The following is a 27,920-nucleotide window of genomic DNA, read 5'->3' as shown; positions in this document are numbered from 1 at the left end:
CAAGCTAAGGTTTGGAACTGTATAAGAAATTTTGCGCTGAGAGTTGATTAACGGCTGAACGTCCATAGATACTTGAAACCGTTTGTAAAGCCCATTTCCTAAGCTGATGATTCTCCCTTCTTAGCCGGCCCCAGTGCTGTCGCAATAGAGATGCTCGTTTTATTCGGGTAGTGGAAAACATTGCTCTCTTTTTTAGCATCTTTAATTTTATTTAGTGTACTCTATGGTGGTGGGAATCCTGGAGGGCTGCGTTGTCTCCGCGCGCTTGTCCACCAGCCTCGCGTCATCGATTCTCTTTCCTGTGAATGAACAGATGGGTATAATTACAGCGGTTAAACACTGTCTCTCAGCTACAGCTTCGTCCAGACAACCAAACGAACCGTTTCCATTAACCCATTTTGGCGCGATTTTGGAACTCCCTCTTTGAACCGCCACTTGAGCTGTGACCTGAATAGAGAAGATCATCCGAGACAGCGCACGGTGCCCGCTTCCGAGTCTTTCGATCACGGCCGGTCTTGAGCGGCGGCGGCGGCGAGTTCGGCCGTGGTTTAACAGCCTCTCTTTGTTCGTACTATATAGCCACAAGACTTGACCCTAGCATAGGTCTGTACCTTGCTTTGATTTCAAACTATCTCCCCGTCCCGTGTCCCCGGAGAGAGAGAGAGAGAGCGTGTATAGCATAGCCGCGGGGAGCTTTCCTCCTGCTGCGGTATACCTCCTTTCCTTCTTCACCCGATCCGCGCGTCAGCGTGATGATTGTCCGTAGACGTTGCTGGAAGACGACCCAACTTAGGCGGCGCTGCATCGAGGCACCCTAATTAACCCAGCTAGAATGCCTCGATTCGCATGCCTCACTATGAGAGGGCGCGCGTATGTAGGTCTTGATTTCCTGCGGCGAGCGCCCATCCGTATTCACAAGTTGAGTGCACGCTGGAGCGGCGCACCAGTAAGCGTGTGGCGACGGCTGGTCGGGGCCCTTTGGCCCTATGCTCGAAATCGCGGTAGTTGACGGCATTTTCGCAGCTTACGAACCACATAGTCCAAGGATGTTCTTCGTTCCTAAGGGTCTCACCTTCGTCCCTAAGGACCTCGGATTTGATCCAGTACCGTTGTCGCGCTTTAGTGCCTTGCTTTGCTAAGGGCGACGACTTTTGCTGGCGGCTTGAAGGAACCGCCGATCAAAAATTACAGCATAGCGCGATCCGCTACCGTGATCTGCTGCCGCTCGCCGCCAGTACTCACATGTTGATTGGTCTCGGCCCCGAAGCGGCAGACGGCCGCCTTCCTTGCCGGCTGACAGCATGTGGCACCATCTGGCGTCCTCAAGCAGATTTGCGCATGCTCAGTCACGGCCGGTCTCGAGGGAGAGAGCGCTTCTCTTCTCTTACGGCCTCTCCAATGAGGTCTGTTTCCACCGCCCGCCGCGCCTCGGTGGGGTCGCCACCGCCCCACTGCTGCTCCTTCGCTACAGCCGTTCACGCGCAAGGGAAATGCGCGCTCGCTTTTAGCTTCGCCCGCGTCAGTTGCAACCGGCAGGTCCTGACATTTCGCCCCTTATGGTTTATACAAAGTCCGTAATCAACATCGAACATTTATCGTGTTCGAGGAATAAAATACAGTCAACAATCCGCTCACGCGCGCGCGCTCCTTCGTCAGTGCGGCCGTGCAGGGTCGAATGAAGCTTCGGGTACACTTCAACATTTTTTACCCCTAAGTTTTGTACAAAAATAAATTTGCCAGGCTATGCAATGTACCTTTAAATGTTTTAGGCAGGTGTAGCGCGACTTGACGTGAGTGCATGGTGAACTGTTGGGTGGAGGTTATGTCAACCGCTACCGTTTTCGTTTAGATCAGAAGAGGCGCCGGCAAAAATTCATGGCGCGTCTCAGATTCAGAGTAAAGAACAAAAATTTATTCATATAGTAAAAATTTTACTTGTCTAGTGGAGTGGGCTGTTCTAGCTTCGTTCAAAACATATAAGTCGATCAAAGACCGAAGATGTATATGTAGTCTCGCGACTACTTTTAATCAAGGAAATGGGCATAAACAGTTAAGCAGAATCGAAAAGAGCGGCAAACAATAAAAAAAATTTATTTCAAAGTTACACATTGCACTATATGTTCATCAATTGATAAAAATGCTGATTGCGTAAGTATAAAAAACTTCCTGCACGGCTTGTGCACATAAGGAGTTAGCCTCTCGGTCTTCTCTGTCACTTTCCTGGTATAATTAATTGAGAAGAAGAATTCTGAGAAATGTTTCAAATATCAAAGAATTGCGGACCTAATAACATCTATAGCTTTGTCAATTCCTTTCGGGCAACTCAGTGTTGAAGTCTGAAACGCTGACTGAATCAGGATCTTAAGTACTTCGAGAACATTTGTATGATATAATAGGTGCACGGCAGCTTTTTCAAAGAAAAAAAAAAAGAAGCTTGTCCATTAGGGCAACAAGCTCTGGTTTCGGATAATGCAGTCCACTAGAATATTGTCCTCGTAAAAGAGCGTACTACATGGGTCTGCTTCTTTCGCTAGTTTCAAGAAGAATAGCGCAAGCGTCACACCCGAAGTTGATTAACTAAACGATATATCAAGCGGCGTAAGATAAACCGGAATATGTGACAGTGGGAAATGGGATGGATGGTAGGAGATGCCTTCAGTGCCTTGATTTTTGCTCTCAGATGAAACGTCCGTCTTGGCAACGTAGTCATGTGCCGCTAGTTGTTACGGCCCTCGCATATCTAGCATATCTCCTTCCCTTCCGCACATTAACCTTACTTTCCCGAAGAGAGCCTCAATGGGTCGCTATACAAGGCTTGAAATGAGTCTTCAGTGAGAGTGTCCTTCTTTAAAGCTTTAGAAGTTTCTTGCATATTTTCGAAAAGCAGGTGAACTCATTTGTAAGTTACTGCATCGAGTATCACCTTCATCATTTATTGGCCTCTTTTAACCACTTCGAGCACAAGTGGTGTCATGAATATCAAACCATTTTTTATTGATTTCATAACAAGCTTAATATCATGTAAACATTTCATTAAAACAATGTTTATTTGCAACTTGACTGAAGATAAAGCGCACGGGAAGACACACACAAGAGAAGAAGGCACAGGACACGCGCTACAATGCACCATCTAGCCTAACTTCAAGTTTTGTTTATTTGCAAATTAAAATAATGCTTATAATACCTCATATTGGCTAATATATGAATTATAATAACATTTAAAACTCAACTCTACAACGTTTACTTTGACTGTTATACTAATACTTTATATCATGCAAGCATTTTGCAATTTAAATTACATTTTTATGAAACTATTTTTATCTTCAGTGTTACATGAATGGTTTCGCATCTAGCGCTAAAGACGGTTTTGCTGTTGCAGACGAGTTGCTGTCATGTTAGCCTTGAAGAAGCTTCGATGTGATCACTGCTCATTCAGTTTTTTTTTTGTTCCTATTCTTGTACAGGCTTGGGGAAAATTCGGATTAAAATGGACAAAAGTAGCTACCATGCCGCAATGTATGCCATGCTTGTCGAACGTTTGCTGAACGACAGTGTTTTTTATATCCGTTCACGTGTGTAGTACGTTGACGACATGCCGCTGCAGCATCTATCTTCTGTGTTCTTTAATTTCGGGGCTGCACTCACCACGAAATTCGCGAGCGACAGCGCGAAACCAGGCAAAAGCCACCCGCCGCCGCTGAAGCAGACGCGGAGCGAACAGTGAGCAGGTCGCGCCCCTTGCGGTGGCGGAGAGCGCAACTCAAGGAGAAAAGTTCCCATTGTTCCCGCGGCGATTGAGAAGGCCGTAAGAAAGAGCGCGCACTCTCCCCCGAGACCGGCCGTGGCTCAGTCACGGCCGGCCTCGAGGGAAGCGCGCACAACCATCCACAACGGCCGTGGCGCAGTGGAGCCCTCTGTTGTGGATCACAGTATAGCGTATTGCGCTGTGCTAGAACTCCCTAATGTCGACGGTCAAAGCGCCAGCAAAGCCACGGTCTGTTCATTTCAGCAACTCATTTTAAGCCACCACCATTGCAGGATGTTGTTCCTACTACATTCGAGAAGGGCTCTGAAGGAGTATGTGATTTTGTACTTCTAGAAGTGAGACTATATTATGCATGCGAGGTCCACGACCGCAAGGCGCCTCCCGCTGCTCGCATGTTCTCAGTGCAGTACGTTGCGGCCACAGGTGTCTCTCTTGATCGTATCCCCCGACCTTCTGGAGCTGCTGGAACGGCGTGGCGCTGAGCTGTTCTCGGTGGGCCGGCTGCTGGAAGCGGAGCGGGGCCTGGCCATGCTTTGTGGCGTCGAGCAGCACCAGCTAGGCTCGTCGCTTCGCGCAGCCTTCCCAAACTTCTCGTCGTGGCCGTTGCTGGAGGCTCGCAACCAGGACCGCGAGTTCGTCATCCGACTCGTCGAAACGGCCCGTGAGATCGTCGAACGCTCCGAAAACAGCATGCAGGGAACTGCTGCCGCGTCGCCTCAGTTCCGCTTGTGCCCTCGCAAAGTGCATCAGGTGAGGCTTTTTCTATCTCCAATCGCACTCTAGGGCTCAGTTACAAGCAGCCGGCGCTTTCTGCGTCTGTCTGCGTCTGTCTGGGCCGCGTCTTAGTGCATGGGGAGGTGTATCTGAGTAAGAATCGATATCGTCGGAGGATCGTTTCTCTGCTTGAGCGGCCCAGGTGTCTCAATGGCGGCCGCTTAGCTGCTGTAGCCCAGCCGCATTTCAGCAGAGACGGAATGGGCAAAGACCCATGTGCTGAGCAAAGCCAGTGCGTGTTAGAAAGAGCACGAGGTTGTGAAAATTAACCAGCCATCCACTTCGGCGTCAGCCCTCGTGCACTATGGGACATATAGCAGGATCGTCTAATGTCTGTATGTCCGTTTCGTGTAAGTGTCCACCTAAAAGTGGAGCTGTTACTGCGCTTTTCTCTCACCCAAACAAATAAATTAATGACTTTAGTTTAGTTATAGTTTAGTGTATGGGGTTTAACGTCTCGAAGCGACTCTCGAAAGACGCCGTAGTGGAGGGCTCAAGAGATTTCGACTACCTGGGTTTTTTTAACGTCCGCTGACATCGCACAGTACACGGGCTGCTTGCAAACTCTGCGTAAATTGCAAATTAGTGCAGTAAAGAAAAGGCGCATCTTTCACAGTTATCGCTGGACACCTGAGTCGCGCCATACGGAAGGGGAAAAGGTGGGTATGAAAGAGAAAGAGGTACCAGCAGAGGAGGAATTTTGTGTGCACCCACATCGCTATGCTAGCCCGCAATGTTAAACCGCCATGCGAAACCATGCCAAACAGTGTTTTCGCGTGTCTTCATCCGTTTAACAGGAGTTTCTTACGTTTAACTCCGGCAAATAATTTCGCTATTGAGCGAGAATTCGCGTTATTTATTTTTTTGTGCCTAATTCGTCTGCGGCACCGAAGCCTTCAACCGCTTAGCCACCGCGTCACATCGCTGCTGCTGATTTATTTGCGTGGTAATGCTGCACACAATTTAGATACGCCTGGATTGAATCGCCGCAAACTTATTCACATGGAACATTTCTGAGCGCCTAGGCCCTTCCCTCTTTTTTATTTTATTTTATTTTATTATTATTTTTTTTTTTTCATTAGAAAGTTTTAGAATAGGCGGCCCCAAGCTTTGGGGCCCCCAAGGAGCTTGAGGGGGAGGATATTTTTGCAGATCGTGAACGCGCAATCACGTGACACAAAAGTGACGTAGGGCTACGTCACTTCTGCGTGTCCTGTCGACGGGTTTTTTTTTTTTTTTTTTTCCTACTGGAAAGCGCTGGGGCCGTCGGAGCGCGGCTTCGAGCTGGCGGAGGGAGAGCATCTAGCCGTGCGCACTCAACAGTACGCACGCTTTCTTCTGTATTTTTTTCCCCATTAGTGGGGAGAAGTTGAATGGAGGGGCGGGTAAAGCCCCTCAATAAAGGGGCTTTAGGGGAGCCAACGTAGACAGCGTGGTTTCAAACGAGTGACGGCTTGGAGCTGCCTGCTTCCCTTCTTCGTTTTCGTTAGCTGTGATGTATGGGCTGGTTTGGCTTGAGCGGCAGCGGAGGGAGTGCTAAAGATTTGTTGTGTTGTTTACTTGGCTCAATCAGCCGCTTTTGCACCTTAAAAGTTATGCCTCAATTATGTACATACAAATATATATATATGTAGTGACGTATCCGTAAGACATGTTGTATAATTTCACAGCTTAAAAACATCAACGTTAGCGCGCAAGATGCTCTCATGTAGTTAAAGTAATTGGCTTTTTGCCACTACAAAACTGCATGTTTGTGGGCGCGCGTGTGCAAATAACTCATGCGCAGGTACTCAATATATTTGCGGCCCCGCATAAGGTCGGTACTCTTGCACGTTTTCATTGTAGTGAGGAAGCAAACTCACAATCCCTGCAGCGCGCAGCGAAGAAGCAGACTCGCGACTCGAAGTCCCTGCGTCGCTTCGAATACCAGCTCTAACCCCGCCAGACCACCGGAAGAAAAAGAACGAAAGCAAAAGACTGCGAACGAACAAAATCTGCGCTCACTCATTCCCCCGGGGGAGGAAAATTCAGTTTTTCTGCTGCCCATAGTCACGCCAGCACTGCTTGGAGCCATGGGGGAGGGGAGAAGACTGTGTTGTAGGAGGAGCCATGGTATGGTGGCTAGAAGGGGGAGGTGACGCCAACGGCGGACGGAAGCCGCTCCTCCATTTCAAGCCGGGTGTAGGTGGCGCTGTTGGCCGTAGTGCGATGCATGGTACGCGCCGCTCGCCTTGAGCCACGGTACTTGAACATACGCATGCCTACCGTGCGTGCAACGCGTCGGCCTTTCAATGATGTTGCAGGTGATGGTTTAGCTCATTAAACTCTAGTCGAACCTGATTACGGCTGACAGAATTCAATTTTAAGCCGTGGTGGTGCGGTGGTTAGGGCGTTCGACTGTTGTGCCCAAGGATGAGGGATCGCGCATCCCGGCCGCGGCGACCGCTTTTCACTGGAGGCGAAAAGCAAGGCACGCGTGTGCTGTGCGATGTTAGTACAAGTTAAAGAACTCCAGGTGGTCGAAATTCCGGAGTCCTCCACTACGGTGTCTCTCATAGCCCGAGTAATTTTCGCACATGAAACCCAACAAACAAAACAATTAAAAACGATCGGTTGGTACTAAAATACTTCTGGTGTGTAGAATACAGGCGTATCTATCCTTTCAGTTTCAGGAATTAAAGGGTCTTGAATGAGTCCCGTCTGGTCAAGATAGTGCATGTCGAAAGTAGAAGACAGACCAAGAGAATGAGGGTGGAAGGATGTACGTTTCGGCTCCGTGCGGTCGCATTTTTTTTTTCCCACAACGTTGTTTGCCCCAGGGGATAAAATAATATGTAAGAAGAAAATTAAAAGGGGTAATAAATGAAAGAAAAAAGGTTGGCTGTTCTCTGGTCGATGTTTTCCACCTCCTTCAGTTTCAAGAATACGAAGTATCAGCATTACTCCTAAAAAATGTGATTGGGGATCCAAACAAACAAAACAAAGCATAGCAAAAATTTATTGCACATCGTAGTAATAGCAATGTCAGTTCAGTTCAGTCGTGTCCGATTCTTCGTGACCCTATGGACCATGTCACGCCACGCTTTCCGGTCTCCCACTATCTTCCTAATATCACATAACTTCACCTGCAGCGCCTCGATGCCATCTAATCATCGCGTTCACTGCCTACCCCTTCTCCGGCGACCCTCAACCTTTCCCAACATCAAATCTTTCTCCAGCGACTCCTCTCTTCTCATCAGATGACCAAAGTAGCTGAGCTTTAACTTTAGAATTTGACCCTCCAATGAGCAGTCAGGGTTTATGGTCGACAATATCGACTGAATTGATCTTCTGGCAGTCCAAGGAACTCTCAAAAGTCTCCGCCAGCACCACAACTCAAACGCGTCAAGTCTTCGGCAGTCACAAAATAGCAATGTACTGCACATCATAACATTCAGGGTAATTCAAAATAACAGATACATTTACACATGCTTCTGTGTAATTAGAAAAAAAAAAACATTAAACATTGATTACAAACACTGCATTCATCTCTTGGCACTAAGAAATGGGGAGGCAAGGATATCACTTCCCGCTAAATAAAAAAAAAATATTACATTCGACCTTGAATAAATATGCAACTTAGAGCACCCTCCTAAGTTTCAGCACGTTCATTCTTCCCTGCTTAGCGTTGCGCTTACAGTTCTGGGCCTTAACATAGAAGTGCTGCCTGGTAAGAACATATAAAACTTGATAATTTTGCTTGGGAGGGACATACTGTGATTTTTTTTTTTTTTTGCGCTGGAGTTCATCTGTTCGACGAAGTTAGGCACCCACATTAACATGTAAGCAGCGCAACACATCTTGCCATAAACGAGAGATCACGCTGGCAGCCGCGAACAAACAGGAACGCTGCCGCACCGTCCATACACCGCGCGCGAACCTGCACACGCGCGCGATCGCGTGGCTATGGCGTGGCTGCATCGCCAAGCTGACCGCAGCGCCACCGCGGCCTTCGCGGCAGCGCATGAACCAGAGGATCGCGCTTTCTCGGCGGATACGCCGGCGCTGGCGCCACCTTCCCCTTCTAGCCACCATAGCCATGGCGTGGACAAAAACTGCCGCGAGCGCTTCCTCTTACAAGGAAAAAAAAAAAAAAAGAAAAGACTCCGCGAGAGACGCGTATGTGACGTGTAGGCTAAGTCACTCATATGTCACGTGATTGCGCATCGACGATCTGCAAAAATATCCTCCCAGCTTGAGGCGTCGAAATGCGCATGCATGGAGTTGTTTCCTTGCTCCATGGAAAGAACTTAGGAGAGGCCCTGACGTCATTTTTTTGAAGCCGGCGCGGCCTCGCCGCGACCCGACGCTGCAACGTCTCTCCTCCTCCCTCCGCATTCTCTTTGTCCGCGACGCTCACATACTTATTGCCCTTAGCAACGCTGTTGCGAGTGGCCCGAGTTTTCATAGCAACAGTATGGTAACAGCGTCGCCGTTGCTAATGTCCCGACTTGGCTAACCCTAAATTTTGACGTCACTTCCGCCACACTTTCTTCAATGCATTGGGAATGGCTAGGGCCTCTCCTAAGTTGTTTCCTTCCTCGAAAAAATGCATGCGCACATGCATTTTCGACCCAAGCCGCCGTTTGGTCGTTGTCTAGCCTCTGTAGTCGTTGTGTCGCTTGGGTTACGGCAACATGGCGGCGTCCGGCAAAGCGGCGGCCGCTCGCCTCGCCACACATTAGTCGTCACCGCTCCATGGTGTCACGCGTTCATAGCAAACGAAAGGCCAACGAAGCTTATGCTATGTCTCGTGATGCCCGCATCACCAAATTTTAGCATTAAAACGCATTACATTTTCCGATTGCTTCCAGATTTACCGAGCTGCTAGGCTTAGCGAGTTCGCCTCGTTTGGTTGCTATGGGGACCAGACGGTGGAAAGCGCGGAAGGTTCAAATGAAGTTTCCTGGCCTCGGCCTGAATCATGGAGGAAGGAAAGAACTTAGGAGAGGCCCTGACGTTATTTTTTTTTACGCCGGCGCGGCCGCGCCGTGACCGGACGCTGCAACGTCTCTCCCCCTCCTGTATCCTTCCGCACTCTTTCTCTGCACGCTCACGTGCCCAGGGCCCTTAGCAACACTGTTGCTAGTGGCCCAAGTTTTCATAGCAACAGCGTCGCCATTGCTATTGGGCCTACTTGGCTAACCCTAAATTTTGACGTCACTTCCGCCACACTTTCTCCAATGCATTGGGAATGGCAAGGGCCTCTCCTAAGTTGTTTCCTTCCTCCATGGCCTAGATTGACAATTGGCCGATTTCGTCTTTTCTGACGAAAACGGTTTATATAACTGGCAGTTTTAATAAAGTTTTGTGCAATAATAGTACTATTTAATGAATAAAATAGCGTTGTTAGCTTTTATATATTTAAATGCTTTTTCTTTGTTTACCGTCATGGCGCTGCAATCGACAAACGCAAGCCCGGCTCTGCTGCGTCTGCGTCGGGAAAACCCCTATTCTAAAACTTGCCGCTCGGCTAACACATTGCGCAGCCGCACGCTATTTCCTTGGGAGCCCCAAGCCTTGGGTCCCCCTATTCTAAAACTCCCTATTTTCTAGCCGTCGAACCCGCGTCAGAGTGCTTGTGCATTGGCTTCGGCAGTCGCGGTAGCAGGTAACAATGGCACATTAAGCGGCAAAAGCTACACGCATGTTCTACATTAACCACTCGCGATTGTGCGCAAAGCACGATGATCAGTAGCGGAGCACGATAACTTAACCTCCTGACCCCCCCCCCCCCCCCCCCAAAAAAAAAAAAAAAAAAGGGCCTCCTAGCTCTATGTAACTGTCGCCGTATTTGATCTTGCCAACGAGCTACGGCCTATGGTGGGATTATTAATTCCCGCAGCATCGGAAGGTCAAACAGAGTCCTGTCGGCAATCAGGTCCGTGAACAGCCGCAGCTAGGGGGCTTCCATCTCGGAGCCCTCATGAGCAATTTGGTGATTGCGTGACACTTCCTCGTTGCTCATACCATCTTTAACTGTTCATCCTAGTTCACCCTTTCGCCGAGATAATTCACATATGGAAAAAAAGAAAAGCGGCGGAAAGTGCAGGCTGCTCACAACTATTGTCTGCCCGGCAAAGTTATAGTCACTCGAAAATTAGCATGATGACGGTATTAAAGTTGGCATCGGAAGAAGGAAGTAGTAACTAAATGAACTTCCAACAGAAACTTGGGCATGCTCCACTGACATTAATGTAACCTACTTGAAAATGAAAGTGGCGGGGGGCTGTACACTTTAACAGCAACCTCAATGCCACAATTTCGTAACAAATCAGTCTAGTCATTGTCATGCAGTTTCGAGCCAAAAGAAGCATGCGAATTTAATTTACCATTCTTACATTTGATCTGCACCCTCTTCAACTCCTCTGCACTTTCCGTCGTTAATTACAGCTGTATATTTTTTTTTTTTTTCTGGCTGGTCCACACTTGTTTTGTTCTATGGTGGACATTCTTCTGATGCATATAGAATGCGTGGCTGCTTTGTACTGTGCTTCGTACGGCATCGATCGACACCCGAAGGCATGAAACAGCCTCTTGCATGCGTATGTTTTTTCCTGGACTCGGTGATTTGCTACTCGAATTCTAGGAAGACGCATAATTCATAACAGGTAAATGAATGTTCGCTACAAAACATATGCAACACACACACACACACACACACACACACACACACACACACACACACACACACACACACACACACACACACACACACACACACACACACACACACACACACACACACACACACACACACACACACACACGCACGCACGCACGCACGCACGCACGCGCACACACACACACACACACACTGAATTTGATTCGTCTTCTAGCTTTTAAGTGGTAGCAGCAAAAAAAAAAAAAAAAAAAATATCTCACCAGCAACCAAGCTTGTGCTCCTATGGTGTTACTGCAGAATCTCCAACTCGGGGGGCGATTGTTAAAATTTCGTCTCTTGTGGGCCAGGAGCTGGAGAATTAATAACGAAATAGTAATAGAAACATTAAATAAAAGTAATAAGCAAACACAACCTATAAACAGCAATAAAATAAATAGCAATGAACCAGAATGTCTTGTTCCCAAACCGCACTTACGCTCCCGTTCCTGTGGAAAAGAAAGGGGTGTGGGCTCGCCGAGTGGCGCCACTTCAGGAGGGCTTGGAAGGACCTGCTGAAAGAGTGCAAAGATACAAAGTTAAGAAATACCACAGGCACTTATATTTAAAAGAAAAAGATGCAGACTTGAAGAGGAAAGTAAGAGCAGGTTGTCCGGCTCATTGCTCTTGAAGACAGCTGACTCCGTCCTCTATTCATGCTTATTAAGGGGCCAAAGCCTCTTTTCATTTCAGCAAACAAGGTGTGCCGTCTGGGGAAGTAACCTTTTAGTTGATTTCGCAGTCGAGTCCACTTATAACGGCCGCAGTTATACCGACGCTCGTTTATTATGAATGGTGATGGAGCTAGTTCTGTACATTCTTTCCTATGAAACATTTGCGTGAGTTGAACATGAAATGAGGAAGTTTGAACACTGGGTATTATTGTAAGGGCTGTCGCTCATGAGCATCGGTTACTACCTTCGCGTGGGCCAGTCGGTGAGGCATTATGGTGAGGTGCAGCGGAAGGGAAAAAATGACGACAAGACACAAGGAAAGCTCTGCGCTAGTCCTGTTTTCCTTGTGTCTTGTCATCCTTGTTTCCTTTGCGTTGCACCTCTCCATGGTTCGTAGGCAGCTACAACTTCCTGTAACTGCTGGCTTCGTAACTTTGCATGAATTTTGTACATATGAACTGCGATAAATCCTTATTTGCTGAATGTTTTGCTGAAGTTATTCACCGAGCATTTTATCACTGAGAAAATATTCTTTATTTTAATTGTTTTCAAGGCGTTACCCGCTGCACCATGCCGAAAAATATTGCTTATGTGCAGGGAAACGCCAAAGTATTTGCTATGCTGAACGAGCCAGTGGAACAAAGTCAGAAGCTCCAGGTGTTCTTCGAAAGTTCTGGAATGCACGAGCTGCCACTGAAATGGAAAAATCCCTATGTTCTGCAGTTTACCGTTCCAGGTAAGACCAATTCTAAGCATTGAGAATTAAAGTTGTGCCTCGGTATAACGAATGCGGATACAGCGAATTAACGGACAAAAAGAAGTAAAAGCCATGTTTGATTTGTCCATGTTTAAAGGGGGTAGGAAATGGCTAGAAAGATCACTGATAAACGTTTTGAATGTGTAAAATGAATGCTTCCGAGCATTTCCCCAAAGTATAACTCCGTGCAACAAAGACTGATTTATTATTAATTTTTAAAAACTGCGTCTTTTGAATTTTGCGGGATGCTCGGTTCTCGCGTTGCGATGAGATTTGAAACTGTTCTGCCGTGAGTTCATACATCACGAGTACCAAGAGTGACAGGTCATGACAGGCTGCCATTTGCTGCAGCCTGCAGCCGTGACAGCTGCTACGTCACGGACACACTTCTGGTAGCTGCGAAAGTCGTCTGCTCCAGTGTTGCATGCGCTGCATGCATGAACTCGAGCTTGGCGCTTCGGTTCGCGATGTTAACCGAGAAGGTGGTGGCGTCCGACTGAAAGTGCACGTTGGTGCAGGAGTGCGAAAAGAGCACGAGGTGGTCCGATTCAACACCATACTGATTAAATTATCATCATCATCATTATCGTCAGCCTGACTATACCCACTGCAGGGCGAAGGCCTCTCCCATATTTTTACAATTAATCCGGTTCTGTGCTAGCTGCATCCGCTTCACCCCTGCGAACTTCTTATCCTCATCCGCCCACCTAACTTTCTGCCGCCCCCTGCTACGTTTTCCTTCCCTTGGAATCCAGTTTGTTACCCTAAGCGACCATTGGTTATTCTCTCTTTGCACTACATGTCCTGCCCATGCCCATTTCTTCTTCTTAATTTCCACTAGAATGTCAGTAACTTGAGTTATTTCTCTGACTCACTCTGCACGCTTCCTATCAATGAATTACCCCCACCATTTTTCGTTCCATAGCCCTCTGCGTTGTCCTCAACTTAAGTAGAACCCTCTTGGTTAGCCTCCACGTTTCAGCCCCATAGGTGAGTACAGGTAAGATGCAACTGTCGTATACTTTCCTCTTGAGCGATACCGGTAAGCTGCTAGTCATAATCTGCGAGTGCTTGCCAAATGCGCTCCATCCCAATCTTTTTCTTGTTATTTCCTTTCATGGTCCGGATCTGCGGTTACTACCTGTCCTAAGTAGACATATTCGCCTACTACTTCCAGTGCTTCGCCACCTAACGTAAACTGCTGTTCCTTCCCGAGACCATTGAACATTACCTTAGCCTTCTGCATATTGATATTTATGCCTACCTTTCTATTTTTCCTGTCTAAGTCACAAGTCATTATTTTCAGTTCATCACCTGAGTTACTTAGCAAGGCAACGTCATCAGCAAATCGCAGATTACTGAGGTATTCTCCATCTACCCTTATCCCTAACTGCTCCCATTCCAAGTCTCTGAATACTTCCTCTAAGCAAGATGTGAATAGTACTGGGGAGATTGTGTCTCCTTGCCTAACACCTGTCTTTATGGGAATTTTGTTACTTTCTTTATGCAAAACTATGGTTGCTGTGCAACCACTATATATATATCTTCCTGCACTTTCACGTATGGCTCGTCTACCCCCTGATTTTGCAATGTCTGCATCACCTTCGAAATTTCTACTGAATCAAATGCTTTTTCGTAATCAATGAATGCTATGTATAAGGGCTGGTTATATTCCGAACATTTTTCTATCACCTGGTTGATGGTATGGATATGATCGATAGTAGAGTACCGTTTCCAAAACCCTGCATGATCCTTTGCTTGATTGAAGTCTAAGGTTGTTCTGATTCTATTAGCAATTACCTTAGTAGATACCTTATACGTAACAAACAGTAAGCTGATTGGCCTGTAATTTTTAAGGTCCTTAGCGTCCCCTTCCTTATGAATGAGGATAATGTTTGCGTTCTTCCATGGTTCCGGTACAGTCGATGACAACAAGCACTGCGTATACAGGGTGGCCAGTTTTTCTATCACGATATCCCCTCCGTCCTTCAACAAATCTATAGTTATCTGATCCTCTCCAGCTGCTTTCCCCCTTTTCATAGTTTCTATTGCTTTCTTAACCTCATCCTTCGTCACTGGTGGAATGTCTGACTGTTGTTCCCTGCCGCCAATCTCATTACGGTCCTGACTACTTTGGCTACTGCCAGTTCAGTCGTTCAGTCGTGTCCGACTCTTCGTGACCCTATGGACCATATCAAGCCATGCTTTACGGTCTCTCATTATCTTCCTAACATCACATAACTTCATCTGCAGCACCTCAAGGATGCCATCTAACCATCGCGTTCTCTGCCTACCCTTCTTCGGCGACCCTCAACCTTTCCCAACATCAAATCTTTCTCCAGGGACTCCTCTCTTCTCATCAGATGACCAAAGTAGGTGAGCTTTAACTTTAGAATTTTACCCTCCAATGAGCACTCAGGGTTTATGGTCGACAATATCGACTGATTTGATCTTCTGGCAGTGCAAGGAACTCTCAAGAGTCTCTGCCAGCACCACAATTCAAACGCGTCAATTCTTCGGCGGTCAGCCTTCTTCACAGCCCAACTCTTGCATCCATACATCACAACTGGAAAGACAATAGCACGAGTTATACGGATCTTGGGTGGCAGTGTAATGTCTCTGCTCTTTACTAGGCGGTCAAGGCTAGCCATGGCTCTCTTTCCCAGAAGCAGCGTCTCCTAATTTCATGGCTACACTCTCCTTCCGGGGTAATCTTGGAGCCCAAGAAGAGAAAATCTGTCACAGCTTCCACTTCTCGTCACTTGATGCTCCAGGACTTGATAGGGCTAGACACCATGATCATTGTCTTTTTAATGTTCAGTTTAATCCCAAACTTCTCACTCTCTTCTTGTACACGCATCAGAAGTCTCTCGAGTTCCACTTCACTTTCTGCCATTAAAGTGGTATCATCTGCATATCTAAGGTTGTTGATACGTTTCCCAGTAATCTTCACTCCAGCTGAAGACTCGTCCAGACCGGCCTTCCTCACGATGCACTCAGCATATAGGTTAAATAGGCAGGGCGACAGTATGCAGCCTTGTCTCACTCCTTTCTTAATTGTAAACCAATCAGTAAGACCATGCCCAGTTCTGACTGTGGCCTCTTGCCCTTCATACAGGTTCCTGAGGAGACAGATGAGGTGAATTGGAACTCCCATCTCTCGGAGAGCTTGCCATAATCTGCTGTGATCTACGCAGTCAAACGCTTTCGCATAATCAATAAAGCAGAAGTAGATGGGTTTCTGGAGCTCTCTTGCTTTTTCCATGATCCAGCGAAGGTTGGCAATCTGGTCTCTAGTTCCTCTGCCCATGCGAAACCCAGCTTGCACGTCCGGAAGCTCCCGATCCACATACTGCTGCAGCCTACTTTGGAGGGTTTTCAACATCACCTTGCTAGCATGCGAAATAAGCGTGATCGTGCGGTAATTGGAACAATCTTTGGCACTGCCTTTCTTTGGAATGGGGATGTAAACTGACCTCCTCCAATCCTGTGGCCACTGCAGGATTGTCCAAATTTGCTGAAATAATGTATACAGAATGTTAACAGCGTCGTCATGGTTGAGGTTTTGAAGCAACTCAGCTGTAATGCCATCAATTCCGCTAGCTTTGTTCTTAGCAAGGCTGTTTAAGGCCCATTCAACTTCACTCTTCAGAATTCCCGACTCGAGATCAGTAATCACAATTGTCTTAGGTTGGGTTTGCACATCCGGGTCGTTCTTGTGCAGTTCTTCTGTGTATTCCTGCCACCTCTTCTTTATCTCTGAGGCTTCAGTGAGGTCCCTGCCTCGTTTGTCCTTTATCACGCCCAGCATAGCACAGAAGTTTCCTTTGATATCTTTGATTGTCTTATACAGAGCTTTTGTGTTCCTCAATTGGTTGTTGTCCTCAAATGCTTGGCACTGTATGTTCAGGAAGGCATTCATATCTCTTCTTGGAGCGGACCGTCTGCATCTGCGTTTTGACAAAATAAATGTTTTCCAATCCAAATTATCTCTTCTTGCTATTTTCTGAAAATCCGCATTGAGAACCTTGTATCTTTCTCTTTCCCCCATAACTTTTCCCATCCTCCTTTCCTCAGCTATCTGCAAAGCCTCTTCAGATAACCAGTTTGCTTTCTTGCGTTTCTTTTGCTTTGGAACTACCTTAGTAGCAACTTCTTGTATTATATCACGAACATCAGTCCACATCTCTTCATGCTCTCTGTCTTCTAGATCTAACTCTTGAAATCGTTCCTCACTTCTACAGCATATTCTGATGGAATTTGATGCAGATTATGCCTGAAAGGCCTTCTAGTTTTCTGTGTTTTCCTCAATCGAAGCTTACATTTGGCAACAAGAAGCTGATGATCGGTGCCACAATCGGCCCCAGGTCTTGTTTTTACTGCTTGTATAGTGCTTCTTTATCTCTGTCGGCAAAGAATATAATTAATCTGATTCCTGTACAGACCGTCCGGTGAAGTCCATGTGTACAGGCGCCTCTTGTGCTGTTGAAAATGAGTATTCGCTATGGTCAGGTTGTTTTCTTGACAAAACTCTACTAGCCTCTGACCAGCTTCATTTGGCTCACCAAGACTGAACTTGCCTGTAATTCCGGATATTTCTTCACTCCCCACCTTAGCATTCCAGTCTCTTATGAGAAAAAGGACGTCTGATGGTGGAGTGCGGTCTAAAAGGCATTGCAGATCAGCATAAAATCTCTTTAACGTCAGCTTCTTCAGCAGTAGTGGTTTGTGCATAGACTTGGATAACTATTATGTTGAAAGGGTGACCTCGGACCCGAAGTGAAATTATTCGGTCGTTTTTGGGGTTGTACCCTAGCACTGCTTTGCCCATTCTTCTGTTTACTATGAGAGCGACACCATTCCTTCTCCTGGATTCATGCCCACAATAAACGACATAATGGTCGCCGGAATTAAATTCTCCCATTCTGATCCACTTAAGCTGGCTGATACCCAAGATATCAATGTTCATTTTGTCCATTTCTCGCTTGACGACATCCAGTTTACCTTGCATCATAGATCTTACATTCCATGTTGCTATGTGATATATCTCTTTGCAACATCGGACTGTCCGGTCGCTTCCCGACACATCCACAACTGAGCGTCCTTTTGGCTTTAGCCCAGCCGCTTGATTCGTCCTGGAGCTACTAGGAATCGCCCTTTGTTCATCCCCAGTAACATATGTGGGACGCCTCCCAACCTGGGGGGCTCATCTTCCGGCGCCATATCAATAATGCTATTGTGACTGGCCATAGGGTTTTCTTGGCAGGATATACTGGAGTGGGTTGCCATTACCTTCTCCAGTGAATCACATTTTGTCAGAACTCTCTGCCGTGACCTGTCTATCTTGGGTGGCCCTACACAGCAGAGCTCACGACTTCATCGAGTTTCGCAAGCCCCTCCGCCACGACAAGGCAGTGATCCATGAAGGGGTTGGCTACTGTAGAGATCAGTATAGAACTCCTCGGCTACTTTGACTATCTTTTCCATATTCGTGATGACAATGCCCGCCTTGTTCCTTAGCGCATACATCTGATTTTTGCCTATGCCTAATTTCTTCTTCACCGCTTTAAGACTTCCCCCGTTCTTTACAGCTTGCTCAATTTTCTGCATGTTATACTTCTTTATATCGACCACTTTGAGCTTATTGATTAGCTTTGATATCTCTGTCAATTCTATCTGTTCTGTTGGATTGGAAGCTTTCATACTCTAGCGTTTCTTAATCAAATCTTTCGTCTCCTTAGACAGCTTACCGGTATTCTCTCTAACTATCCTACCGCCTACTTCTACAGCGCACTCAGTAAGGATATATCTGAAGTTATTGTGTATTGCTTCTAGGGTAATGTCGCCATCCTCGGTTAGAGCTGAATATCTATTCTGTAGCGAGATCCTGAACTCTTCTGCCTTCCCCCTCACCGCTAATTCGTTGATAGACTTTTTTCTTGCTAATTTGTTGCGTTCCTTCAGATTTAGACTAATTTGGGACCTCACCATCCTGTGGTCACTTCATCGCACTTTCCCGATTACCTCTACATCTTGCATAATGGCGGGGGTTGAACATAGTATGAAGTCAATTTCATTTTTAGTCTCCCCGTTAAGACTCTTCCATGTCCATTTCCGGTTCTTCTGTTTGCTGAAGAAGGTATTCATGATTCTTAAGTTATTGCGCTCTTCAAACTCAACTAGTAGATAGGCATAGTAAATAGGCAACCGATTAAATAGGCAGCATCAACCTTCGTGTACCGACCGACGGCGCAGCAGCATACTGTAGTACCGTCTCGTCTTTGCATCATGGACCATTTGTGTGGCGTGTTGATGCTTGATCTGATAAAGCTGGGCAGTTTGTTGCATTCACGTGGCTAACAATCCCCGTAAAGGAGCCAAGGGAGGCTTTAAGAAATGCAATAGTTTGATCGCTTGAATCATTCATGGCATAAGTGTGTTTAAAACACCCGCACGTTCGCACGCCGCGCTGTGAGAACGCGCGGCAGCGTAGCGTCATGTCATGTGACCGGCACGTAATTGAATAATAGCCATCATGGAGGAAGGAAAGAAGAGAAAGTTGTTTCCTTCCTCCATGATCGTCATCGCCTTGTATTTTTATGCGGCGTGCGTGCGCATTCCACACTGCGTGCTTGTGCTCCGCTGTGTGCGTCGCGCAAAATGGGAATGCAGAAGCACAAAGCAGTTTGGCTTGGGACGAAAATCAAGACATTTAGGACGATCAAGAGCGGGCACAGAAAAACGACGTTGCCGCGGACTTCGGTATTGCACCTAGCACTGTGTCAACAGTCTTGACTGCGAGGCAGAAAATAGAAGACGAACTACTCAAAAGTGCGGTGAACAACGATCGCAAGCGTGTCACCGCGTCAACTGGCACTTCCGAATGTTACGCTTGAGACTTCATTATTGCTGAAAACAACTTTGTTGTGGTGCCGCAGTGCCGGAAACGACCAACCAAGAAATAATCGATTAGCTGATTCCTGCAGCCTATGTCAGTGAACAGGAAAGGGTAGATGGAGCTCTAAGCGCAGAGACCTGTGACATGGCCGAGTTTTTGCCGTTTGGTAAATCTATTTGTGCGCGGGAGCAACATACAGTCGAACGCCTTTATAACGAAGCGCTCGGGACCTCCAAATTTCTTCGTTATACAGGTCACTTCGTTGTAAAAGTCGCGCACCGTATCGCACGCAATATACCAAGACTAAGCATGTTCAGCAAAAGAAAACCTTTATTTAACTTGAATTCAAGAGATACTTAACGAAAAAGGCGGTAATTTTCTTCTGGACACTTCATCCGATGGTATGTGCAACCGCAGCCGATCTTATCACATCGAGGTTCATGGAATGCTCCGCGGGAAAACCCGGGAGCGATGCAAGATAGAGCTGCAGAGCATCGAATGCTGCTATGACCTCTCTTGTCATCAAAAGTTTTGTTTCGTCTGCAGGCTCTTCATCACTGCTATCTTTGTCGGCCTCCGCTTCCTTCCCGTCCTTGATTGCTTCGACGATTTCTTCAGTCGTCACTTCAGAGCAGGTCATCACGTCATCGTCAACCGCGGCGTATTCGTCAGCCGTTACACTCGCTCCTGTATTGCAGGAAGCGGCGTACGAGTTGAGCGATTCCTGGAGCTGTGCAGCAGGATAGGAACAGTCGCTGTCAACTGCACACTAGTCAGGTGTCTTGCTAGAGCTGTCCTGAGCTGTAGCAAATCCAGCCTTCGACCAGCAATTACGCACGACGTCTGGCGGGACGCTCCACCAAGCACTCGTAATCATTTCAATGGCTTGGCGAACGTTTTCCCTAGTTGGTAGCTCAACCTTGTGCTCCAGGTTTAAGAGAATTCGCTGCAGCAGTCTTGTGCGGTAGTGCGCCTTGGCCGACCGTATTATTCCTTGATCTAGCGGCTGCAACAGGGAGGTGCAGTTTTTTTATTTGGTTGGTGTGGCGGTTGCCATGGGGACTGCCGAGTTCTGAATTCACCGCGTGGCTTTGCTGCCATGTCGAGCGGTGCTCCCCGTGTACACCGCGGCTTTGTCGCGGCTGCGCAGGGCAATGGCAGTGCCGCTGCGTGTTTTCGTTGTAAAGCAACGAATCAGCCGTCAGGGGGGGCTAGATTCCTTCGTTGTACAGGCAAATTCGTTGTAATGGTCTTCGCTATAGAGGCGTTCACGATACATATGAAAGATAGGAATTCGGCCGGGACAAACGAAATCCTTCGTTATACAGGGGATTTCGCTGTAGAGGCGTTCGCTGTAGAGGCGTTCGCTGTAGAGGCGTTCGTTGTAAAGGCGTTCGACTGTACCTTTTTTTGTGTTCATTTTTGCTTTTTGTCACGGAGCAATAGGCGAGATTTCATGTTTATACCTTAAGCTTTTAATTCAGAAATTGCGCGTTTTTGCGCCTTGTGTTGCTGTTATTAGAGCGCCCTTTGCTTGTGTTTATTCGGAAACTAATTGTTTGCAAGAATTTGTGTGCACACTTTTAAAATGAATATCACATTACTGGACTAATTTTCGTACCAAATCCAAGTTTGTTCTAACGAGGTTTAATTGAGTCAGTGAATATTTTATTTTATTTAGCCATCACATATCTTCAGAATGCATTTTTTGTATGTGTACAGCATAATATGTTCAAACTTAGCCAAATATTGTCAGCTGTGCCATCATCCTTTGAGAACATTCCACTGCAATATTTTTCTTTTTTTCATTCTCAATCAGAATGCATATCCTTCACATGGTATTGTTTTCCTCATGCACCTTGTACTGTTTCTTTTTTGCACTAATTGAGAGAGTAGTGAGGAAATACTTGCACTAACAAGCATCCACCTGAAAACAGCCTTATGGCTACAAAGGAAAAAGCCGTTGAAAAAAAAAAAAAAATTAGCTTTAGTCTCAGGATTGAACCTGTGCCAACCCCTCTCATTTCCAACTGTATGGTACCGTATAGATGGAAGCTGATAACTAATCACTCCCTAATTAAAATCTGCATCCACATTCAGGGCTTCCTTTAAATACATTAGGTTAATTCAGCTGCCTGTCAAGATGCAGTGCCACATCTCTCTGCACCACAGTCAGGGGAATATCAGCCATACATGTATTTCATGCAAAACACATTTCAACCAGTAGCTTTAATTTTTGCAGGAATAATGCCACAGTTGGCCCTACCTGAAATTCACCTGTGTAAAATTATATTTCTCTTATTATGCAATGTAATGAGCCAGTGATCTGGATAGTACCATATGTCTTGTATTCAGTGTGGTAGCATGGGTTGTGTAAAAGATCTGGGAGGCCGTGTGCAGCCACACGCCGAGAAAGGCCCATGAGGTGATGTGCATAGGTAGGGTTAATAACAAGAATTCTCAACTCGCTCCTCAAGCAGACCTTAAACTCATCCCATGCCTGTGCTTCCCATGCAGAAACCTTCCTGCAGGTGTCCAAGGTTGTGAACGTGCAGTTGCGCTGTGATGGCGTGCTACTAGGCGTGCGCCAGCTCAAGTGCGAGTCCCAAATGTCGCAGCTGCACGCGCTGCTGCAGTCGGCCACATCACCTTACGAGATGCTCAGTCTCACGCTCGGCCTGGCCACGCTGCACGACGTTGACACAGCGCTGGCCACCAACCTGCGGCGCAACCTGCCTGCCAGGGGCTTCCACCTGCTCGGGCCACAGCAGTTGGCCGCTCCAGAGAAGAAGCGCAGTAAGTATGGTCCCATTTTCAGCTGAGGGTGAGGCCAGCTTCAAGGCAATTGATCGTGGCCTCGATTAGAGTCTTGTGGCTGTTTGTGCTGGTGACGACATCAATTTTTGAGAGCGCTGCGCTGCAGTGTAGGACAGGTGTGGAACAGGCCACTTAGGAGGTTTGGCGGTATGAACCAACTCTTCCAGAATGCAGTGCATCCTAGGGGTAATTGAGGTTTGTTTTGAAAACATTGAGTTTGCTTGGAGACATGTAGAGGTACTTTTTGTTTCTTACTTTTTGATAATTTGGCTGACTTTTTCTGTGTTTATGTATGCTTTTTCAGCAATTATACTTTCATTGAATAAATTATGGACTTTTATTGATGATTTAATGTGGCATTCCTGTGTGGGAAAAAAAATAATTTTGAGCATGTACAATCACTTTTACTTGCATGAACAGTTTATTTGCATATTGAACCAAAATTAACACCAACGATTTTAACACGAAATTTGAGCACAGCTCTTTACGGAGCAGGAAACGTGGTATCTTTGTTGCCAGCTGCGTGAACGAGTAAGATACATCCATGCTGTCAACAGTAGTCACATAGTCACATTGTTTAAAACGACCAGAAAGTGGGCTCAAACATTGCTGGTAAATGTGTTCAATGTGTAAAATGTATGCTTTTGATCATTTGTTTGCACTATATAACTTCTTATGATGGAGCCTGCATAGATTTATTCTTAATTTCTCAAAACCTTGTTTTTTGAAATTCTCAGGCTGCTCGGTCAGTGTGTAGTGATGGTTTTTGGAACTATTCTATGACAAGGTGTGAGGGACAGGCTATCAGAGGCTGTCATTCGGTGCAGCCACGAGGCCACTACGTCACGGGCATGCTTCCGGCAGCTGTGAAAGTTATCTGCTTGTACTGCAACAGGCCCCCAGGGCATGCACGAGTGAGGTCGATGCCTTTGCACACATAGTTTCGATTTACAGCCACCGCATCTTTCTGTCGGTGGCTTCAGAGTCATTCCTCATGTGCATCCGCTCGAGATGAATATGCCTCGCCGTTTACTGAGTTCTGAAAATGCGCTTCATAGTACAATGCAGATAAAAAGTAAGAGAATGGCAGTGATTGATTGAGGAATGTGCAGGCCGGATAAAATGCACGATCAGGAAAAAGGCACGATAAACTGAAGTCGGCAGATCAAAGATCAATCAATGATGAAGCCAATGATGGAGGGCTACAGTCCTCGAGCTGTTTTCTGGGTGAAAATTTCTGCTGCTTCTAACATTGTTATTCCCAGCAGTAGTAGTTTTTTAGTGCATTCACAGCAGCTGCTGGAGCCACTGGTTAAATTCCCTGGCAGCATCAGAACATTAAAATAGACTTTTTTTTTTACAAGCAATTGGTACAATGACCTTTCGTTTTCTAACTTTCTGATATACTGCATTCGAGTGGTGATGTAACGGTTTCTTATTGTTAAGTGCACACAAAGATTTGAGAAAGACACTGATGCTAAAATGTTGCTCTACAGTACCATGCATGTCTGTGAGAGCACAAGCACAGCCTCAAACCTCGCTCAGCAAGCAGCTACAAGAGCAGCAACGAAGTACTAAATACATACAACTTCATTGTTGAACTTGTACACTCACATTCAAAACAAAACTATGGGCTCAACCTATATGTGCCCACTGTCAAGGGTGTACCAGAGGTTTCAGTGAGGAGTAGTTAATGAGCAAAGTTTTCTTATCAAGCTTTTGTACTTTTTATGCAACTTATAGAAGGTCGAATTTAAGTGGTTTCGGTAAAAATGTATATTAGTTGAAGAACACCACCGAAATTCAAAGAATGGGAAAAAGTTCTCCAAACTTAACAGCAAAAAGTTCTTAGCTGGAACCACTAAATCCCAGTTCAAAACCAGCAACTGCTGCTTCTGATACCAAAAACCAGCCAGTTTTTATGGTTGAAAACCAGCAAGGTCTGCTGCTGGAATCAACTGGCCCCATAGAAAGCCTGTAAGGTTCCTGTTGGGGACAATAGTAATCAGTATAAAGAGAAAATTCTCAATTAGGAATTTTATCCAAGGTTGTTTCTAGGGTCTCTGAGTGTAGGAGTTGAGGGAGGAGAGGAGAGGAGGAGCATGTTTTTTAGTTGCCAATATCTCCAGTGTTAATGAAACTACCTGGAAAATTCTTGCGATGAAGTGATGAGCGATGGGATGCACCTGTCCACTTTGGCTAATTGCTTTAACATCCCAAAGGGGGCCCAGGCATTGAGACGCCCTAGTGGAGGGCTTCGAAAAATTTCAACTTAATGTGCACTGACACCACATAGCACTCAGATGCCTTGCTTTTTCGCCTCCATCGAAAAGTGGCCATTGCTGCCAAAATTGAACGTGCATTCTTGAGTTCAGCATTCTAGAGCCCTAACCACTGCAGCCGGGTGATCTACAATGGGCTTCGAGGCGGCAGCTCCAGATACCTATGTTTATTCTTTCTGCAACCACACGTGCTTTGCAACACATGGGCGTGAACGGCTTATGTGCACTCCGATGCAGGCGAAGAATTGCTGCCTACTCTGCTCCACTTTGCTGCCCACTATGGCCTCCAGGAGCTAAGCGTTGCCCTCCTGCAGTGCCCAGGTGCCAGCTCATGTTGCCAAATACTCAACTGTAAAGGTCACTCACCCGCTCAGCTCGCAAGCAATGCGGGCCATCACCGCTTAGCCACTGCGATCAACGAGTTTCAGGTAAGTGATGTACTCAGTCAAAGTGCAGGTGCTATTTTCTGAGGCCGTTCAATCTGATGATAAGATTAGATAAAAGCACCAAATAGTCAAAAACATTGAATTAGTGGATGTGCAGCCAGAATAAAAAGATGTGTGCATGGGAGTCAAGTCAGAAGCTCCGCAAAATTTACTGTACGAGTCGCTGACTAATAGCTGTCACAAACTGTGCCCAGGCGTAGTGACCATCTACTGCAGGTCGCTGCTACAAGGTTGCAACTTATATGAATGCTCATTTTATGGTGGGTTCCAATTTTGAACGTTTTCTTCCTGCCTCAGAAAAAGAAAGTCTTTATTCCCGGGCAGTTGTTTCAAAATTGTTGTGCATGGCCACACAGGGCGTTCACAGTACCTGTAGTCGTACAAGCCAACTGCTAGAAAAGTTAATTGCTTACCTATCTGGCCACAAGAAGATGACTGACATTACCACCTTTGTGCATTGTTGCACCATTGAGTAGTACTGTTCTATATCCCAGCATCACAGTTTTAATACAGTGAAACCTTGTTATAACGAACAGTTAAAAAATCGGAAATTAGTTCGCTCTATCTATTCGTAGAAAATACATGCAAGAGCAGCAAAATTCAATCAGAGAAGGCACAGTAACTCGGAGGGTGCCTACTTGGGTCACGTCCATTTATTACGCGCAAAAAACTGCGTTATCGCGGCCTGCTTTTTTGTGTTGATTGCGTTCTGTATCATGCCCTGCCACAGTTTTCAAACACTCAACAAGGGCAAACCCACTGCTCTCAATAGCACTGCAGTGGCGGCGCAGTAAATCCAATGCAGCAAGCGCTGCTTGTGAAGTCGGAATGTTCTCATCGTCTCCAGGGTCAGCCTGAGCTTCGTCTGCGGGATGATCAGAAACTTCCACAGCGATTTTGGCACCCGTCAGTACAGCCGTGGTCGCCGCGATGTCGTCGTCGCCTACAAAGTCCTCTACAGTCATTGTTGCGGGCATGTCACCAACAAAACACGAAAAATCGTTCCAGGCCTCATCGAACTTGCGGAGCTCTGCTTCGTCGGAATCGTCCCCATCGTCACTTGACGCACGGGCCTCTGCTGGAACAAAACCTGCGTGTCGAAAGCAGTTGGCAATTGTTTCGCCTTTCACGCTGCCCCATGCCGCTTTAATGCTCCCAGCAAGTCGATCTTCAAGTCCTGCTTCATAAGAAGCTCCACGAGAAGAGTGTCAATCAGCCTCCTCTTGTAAACTGCCTTGAAGGCCCTGATTTTATCTTGAGCTTGGTCTTTGGCGTCAGTGCTGGTCTTTTTTTTTTTCATGTTCACCGCCATTACAGCACTACACACACCCGCGCACCACTCTCGACACGACGACCGACGGCAGCCTCCGGAACGCTATGACGACCACGCCGTGACGCCGCTGCTAACACTAAAACGAAAAAAAAACGCGAAAGACGCAAAAACCAAAAAGGCAAAAGCAGCATTCGATTGCGCCGCTGCCGTCGCTGCTGAAGCGGCGCTGTCAGCGATTGTGAGATGCGGACAAGTTTTCATGGCCTCCGAGATTACCTCCGCGCGCACAAACAGGTGCGCGGAGGTGATCTCGGAGACCATGAATTTCTTTGGCTGTCAACTCCCAATGGCGTCGTGGCATCTGTGGCGCTGTCAGCGCCTGCGAGGTAGTCCTGAATGTTTGCTGCGCCGCACAACGCATGTGTAGTGCAACGAAGCCTACCTCCTGCTATTAAAGTGAGGTAGTGCTTGGCGTCGCGAAGTTCGTAATATCCGTTTTATGCCGAACCGCGTTCGCTATGAGAAGTTAAAAATACATGTGTTTGACAAAAATATTTTGGAAGAGTTTGATATATTCAATAATTCGTTATATGCGTGCTCGTTATATCGAGGTTTGACTGTATCATGTACACTTTTCCCATGACTGAGTGGCCATTGAAAAATCACGCAGGCAAGAGCTACTTCTGCTGTGACGGAAGAAGAGGCACCTGTTCCTCCCCCTGCACGAGTCCAATCCAACCTGGGTAGAGGCAGCCCGCCTCGTATGCACTATGGTAAGGTTTCACTGCTTGGAATGATGAAAGTTTACTTTGATGCTTTCAAATGCATATATAAGCATAAACCTCTCCCAGTGAGATTTAGCAATGGCTGTAACACATTTTTGGTCTACTCTGCTGAAATATTTTGTAAATGTCAGGTCCAAATGAAAGTTAATATATGTGTGCTGAACTGGTTTCTTTATTTTCTAAGTTCTAATGAATACTAAGTGCAACTTGGTATGCATCTTTTTGCTCTCTGCCCCTCGCCCTTTTCTTTAACCATCAGGTCGGCCTTTATGTACACATTTTAAAAGCATGGCTGTTTACTGCGTGATGGCACTGCGAGGCCAGGCATATCCAAATCATCCCAATTTTATTGGCCCAAGCATGGAAAAACCATCAGCCTTCCATCATCTATCAGTTTGTTTTTGGATGTAGCGACAAGGTAACCATTGGAAATGCTAAGGAAGGCCAAGTATGTACAGTTGTAGGAAACGACTTGGACCATTATATAAGGCTGCTCTTGATACTTGTTAAATCCAAGCACGGCCAATCACCGCTGGCCAATTCCAGGCCAGTTTGAGGGTTCACCTGACTAAGACAGGGCCGTGCTGGCTGAGGACGAGTAATAAGCAAATCTTTTAACCAATAATTGGGTATATGTGCATGTTTGTACATGGCAGGTTCAGGCTAAGAGATGCTAAGAGATACAATTGCAAAGTATTGCTTGTTGAAAAATGCCTTTAATGTCAGAAGAATGAGCAAAGATCTATTA

At 46.5% G+C, this 27,920-nt stretch overlaps 1 protein-coding gene and 1 long non-coding RNA gene across 7 annotated transcripts in view; one reads left to right on the top strand and one right to left on the bottom strand.

The window, feature by feature from the left end:
* stumps (DBB domain-containing protein stumps) overlaps positions 1–27,920 on the top strand; it is a 152,925-nt gene that overhangs the window by 100,030 nt on the left and 24,975 nt on the right. For all 6 annotated transcript variants that reach the window (XM_084587946.1, XM_084587941.1, XM_084587940.1 and 3 more), the window contains exons 3-7: positions 4,190–4,516; positions 12,512–12,650; positions 22,087–22,365; positions 24,906–25,096; positions 27,058–27,160. In XM_084587946.1, coding sequence (XP_084444072.1) covers positions 4,190–4,516; positions 12,512–12,650; positions 22,087–22,365; positions 24,906–25,096; positions 27,058–27,160 — 1,039 coding nt within the window. The remainder of the gene's footprint in view (positions 1–4,189; positions 4,517–12,511; positions 12,651–22,086; positions 22,366–24,905; positions 25,097–27,057; positions 27,161–27,920) is intronic.
* On the bottom strand, positions 195–11,759 carry LOC146202103 (uncharacterized). Its single transcript, XR_014703636.1, has 3 exons — positions 11,680–11,759; positions 11,465–11,554; positions 195–299 (listed from the first exon to the last, which is right to left on the bottom strand). It is a non-coding gene; the product is annotated as an uncharacterized LOC146202103 (long non-coding RNA).

This window comes from Amblyomma maculatum, chromosome 1 (genome assembly GCF_055883805.1).
Source record: "Amblyomma maculatum isolate TAMU_Amacu chromosome 1, ASM5588380v1, whole genome shotgun sequence".
NCBI lineage: Eukaryota > Metazoa > Arthropoda > Arachnida > Ixodida > Ixodidae > Amblyomma > Amblyomma maculatum.
The sequence above is the reverse complement of the archived record's forward strand: the minus strand, read 5'-3'. Positions and strand labels throughout refer to the sequence as shown.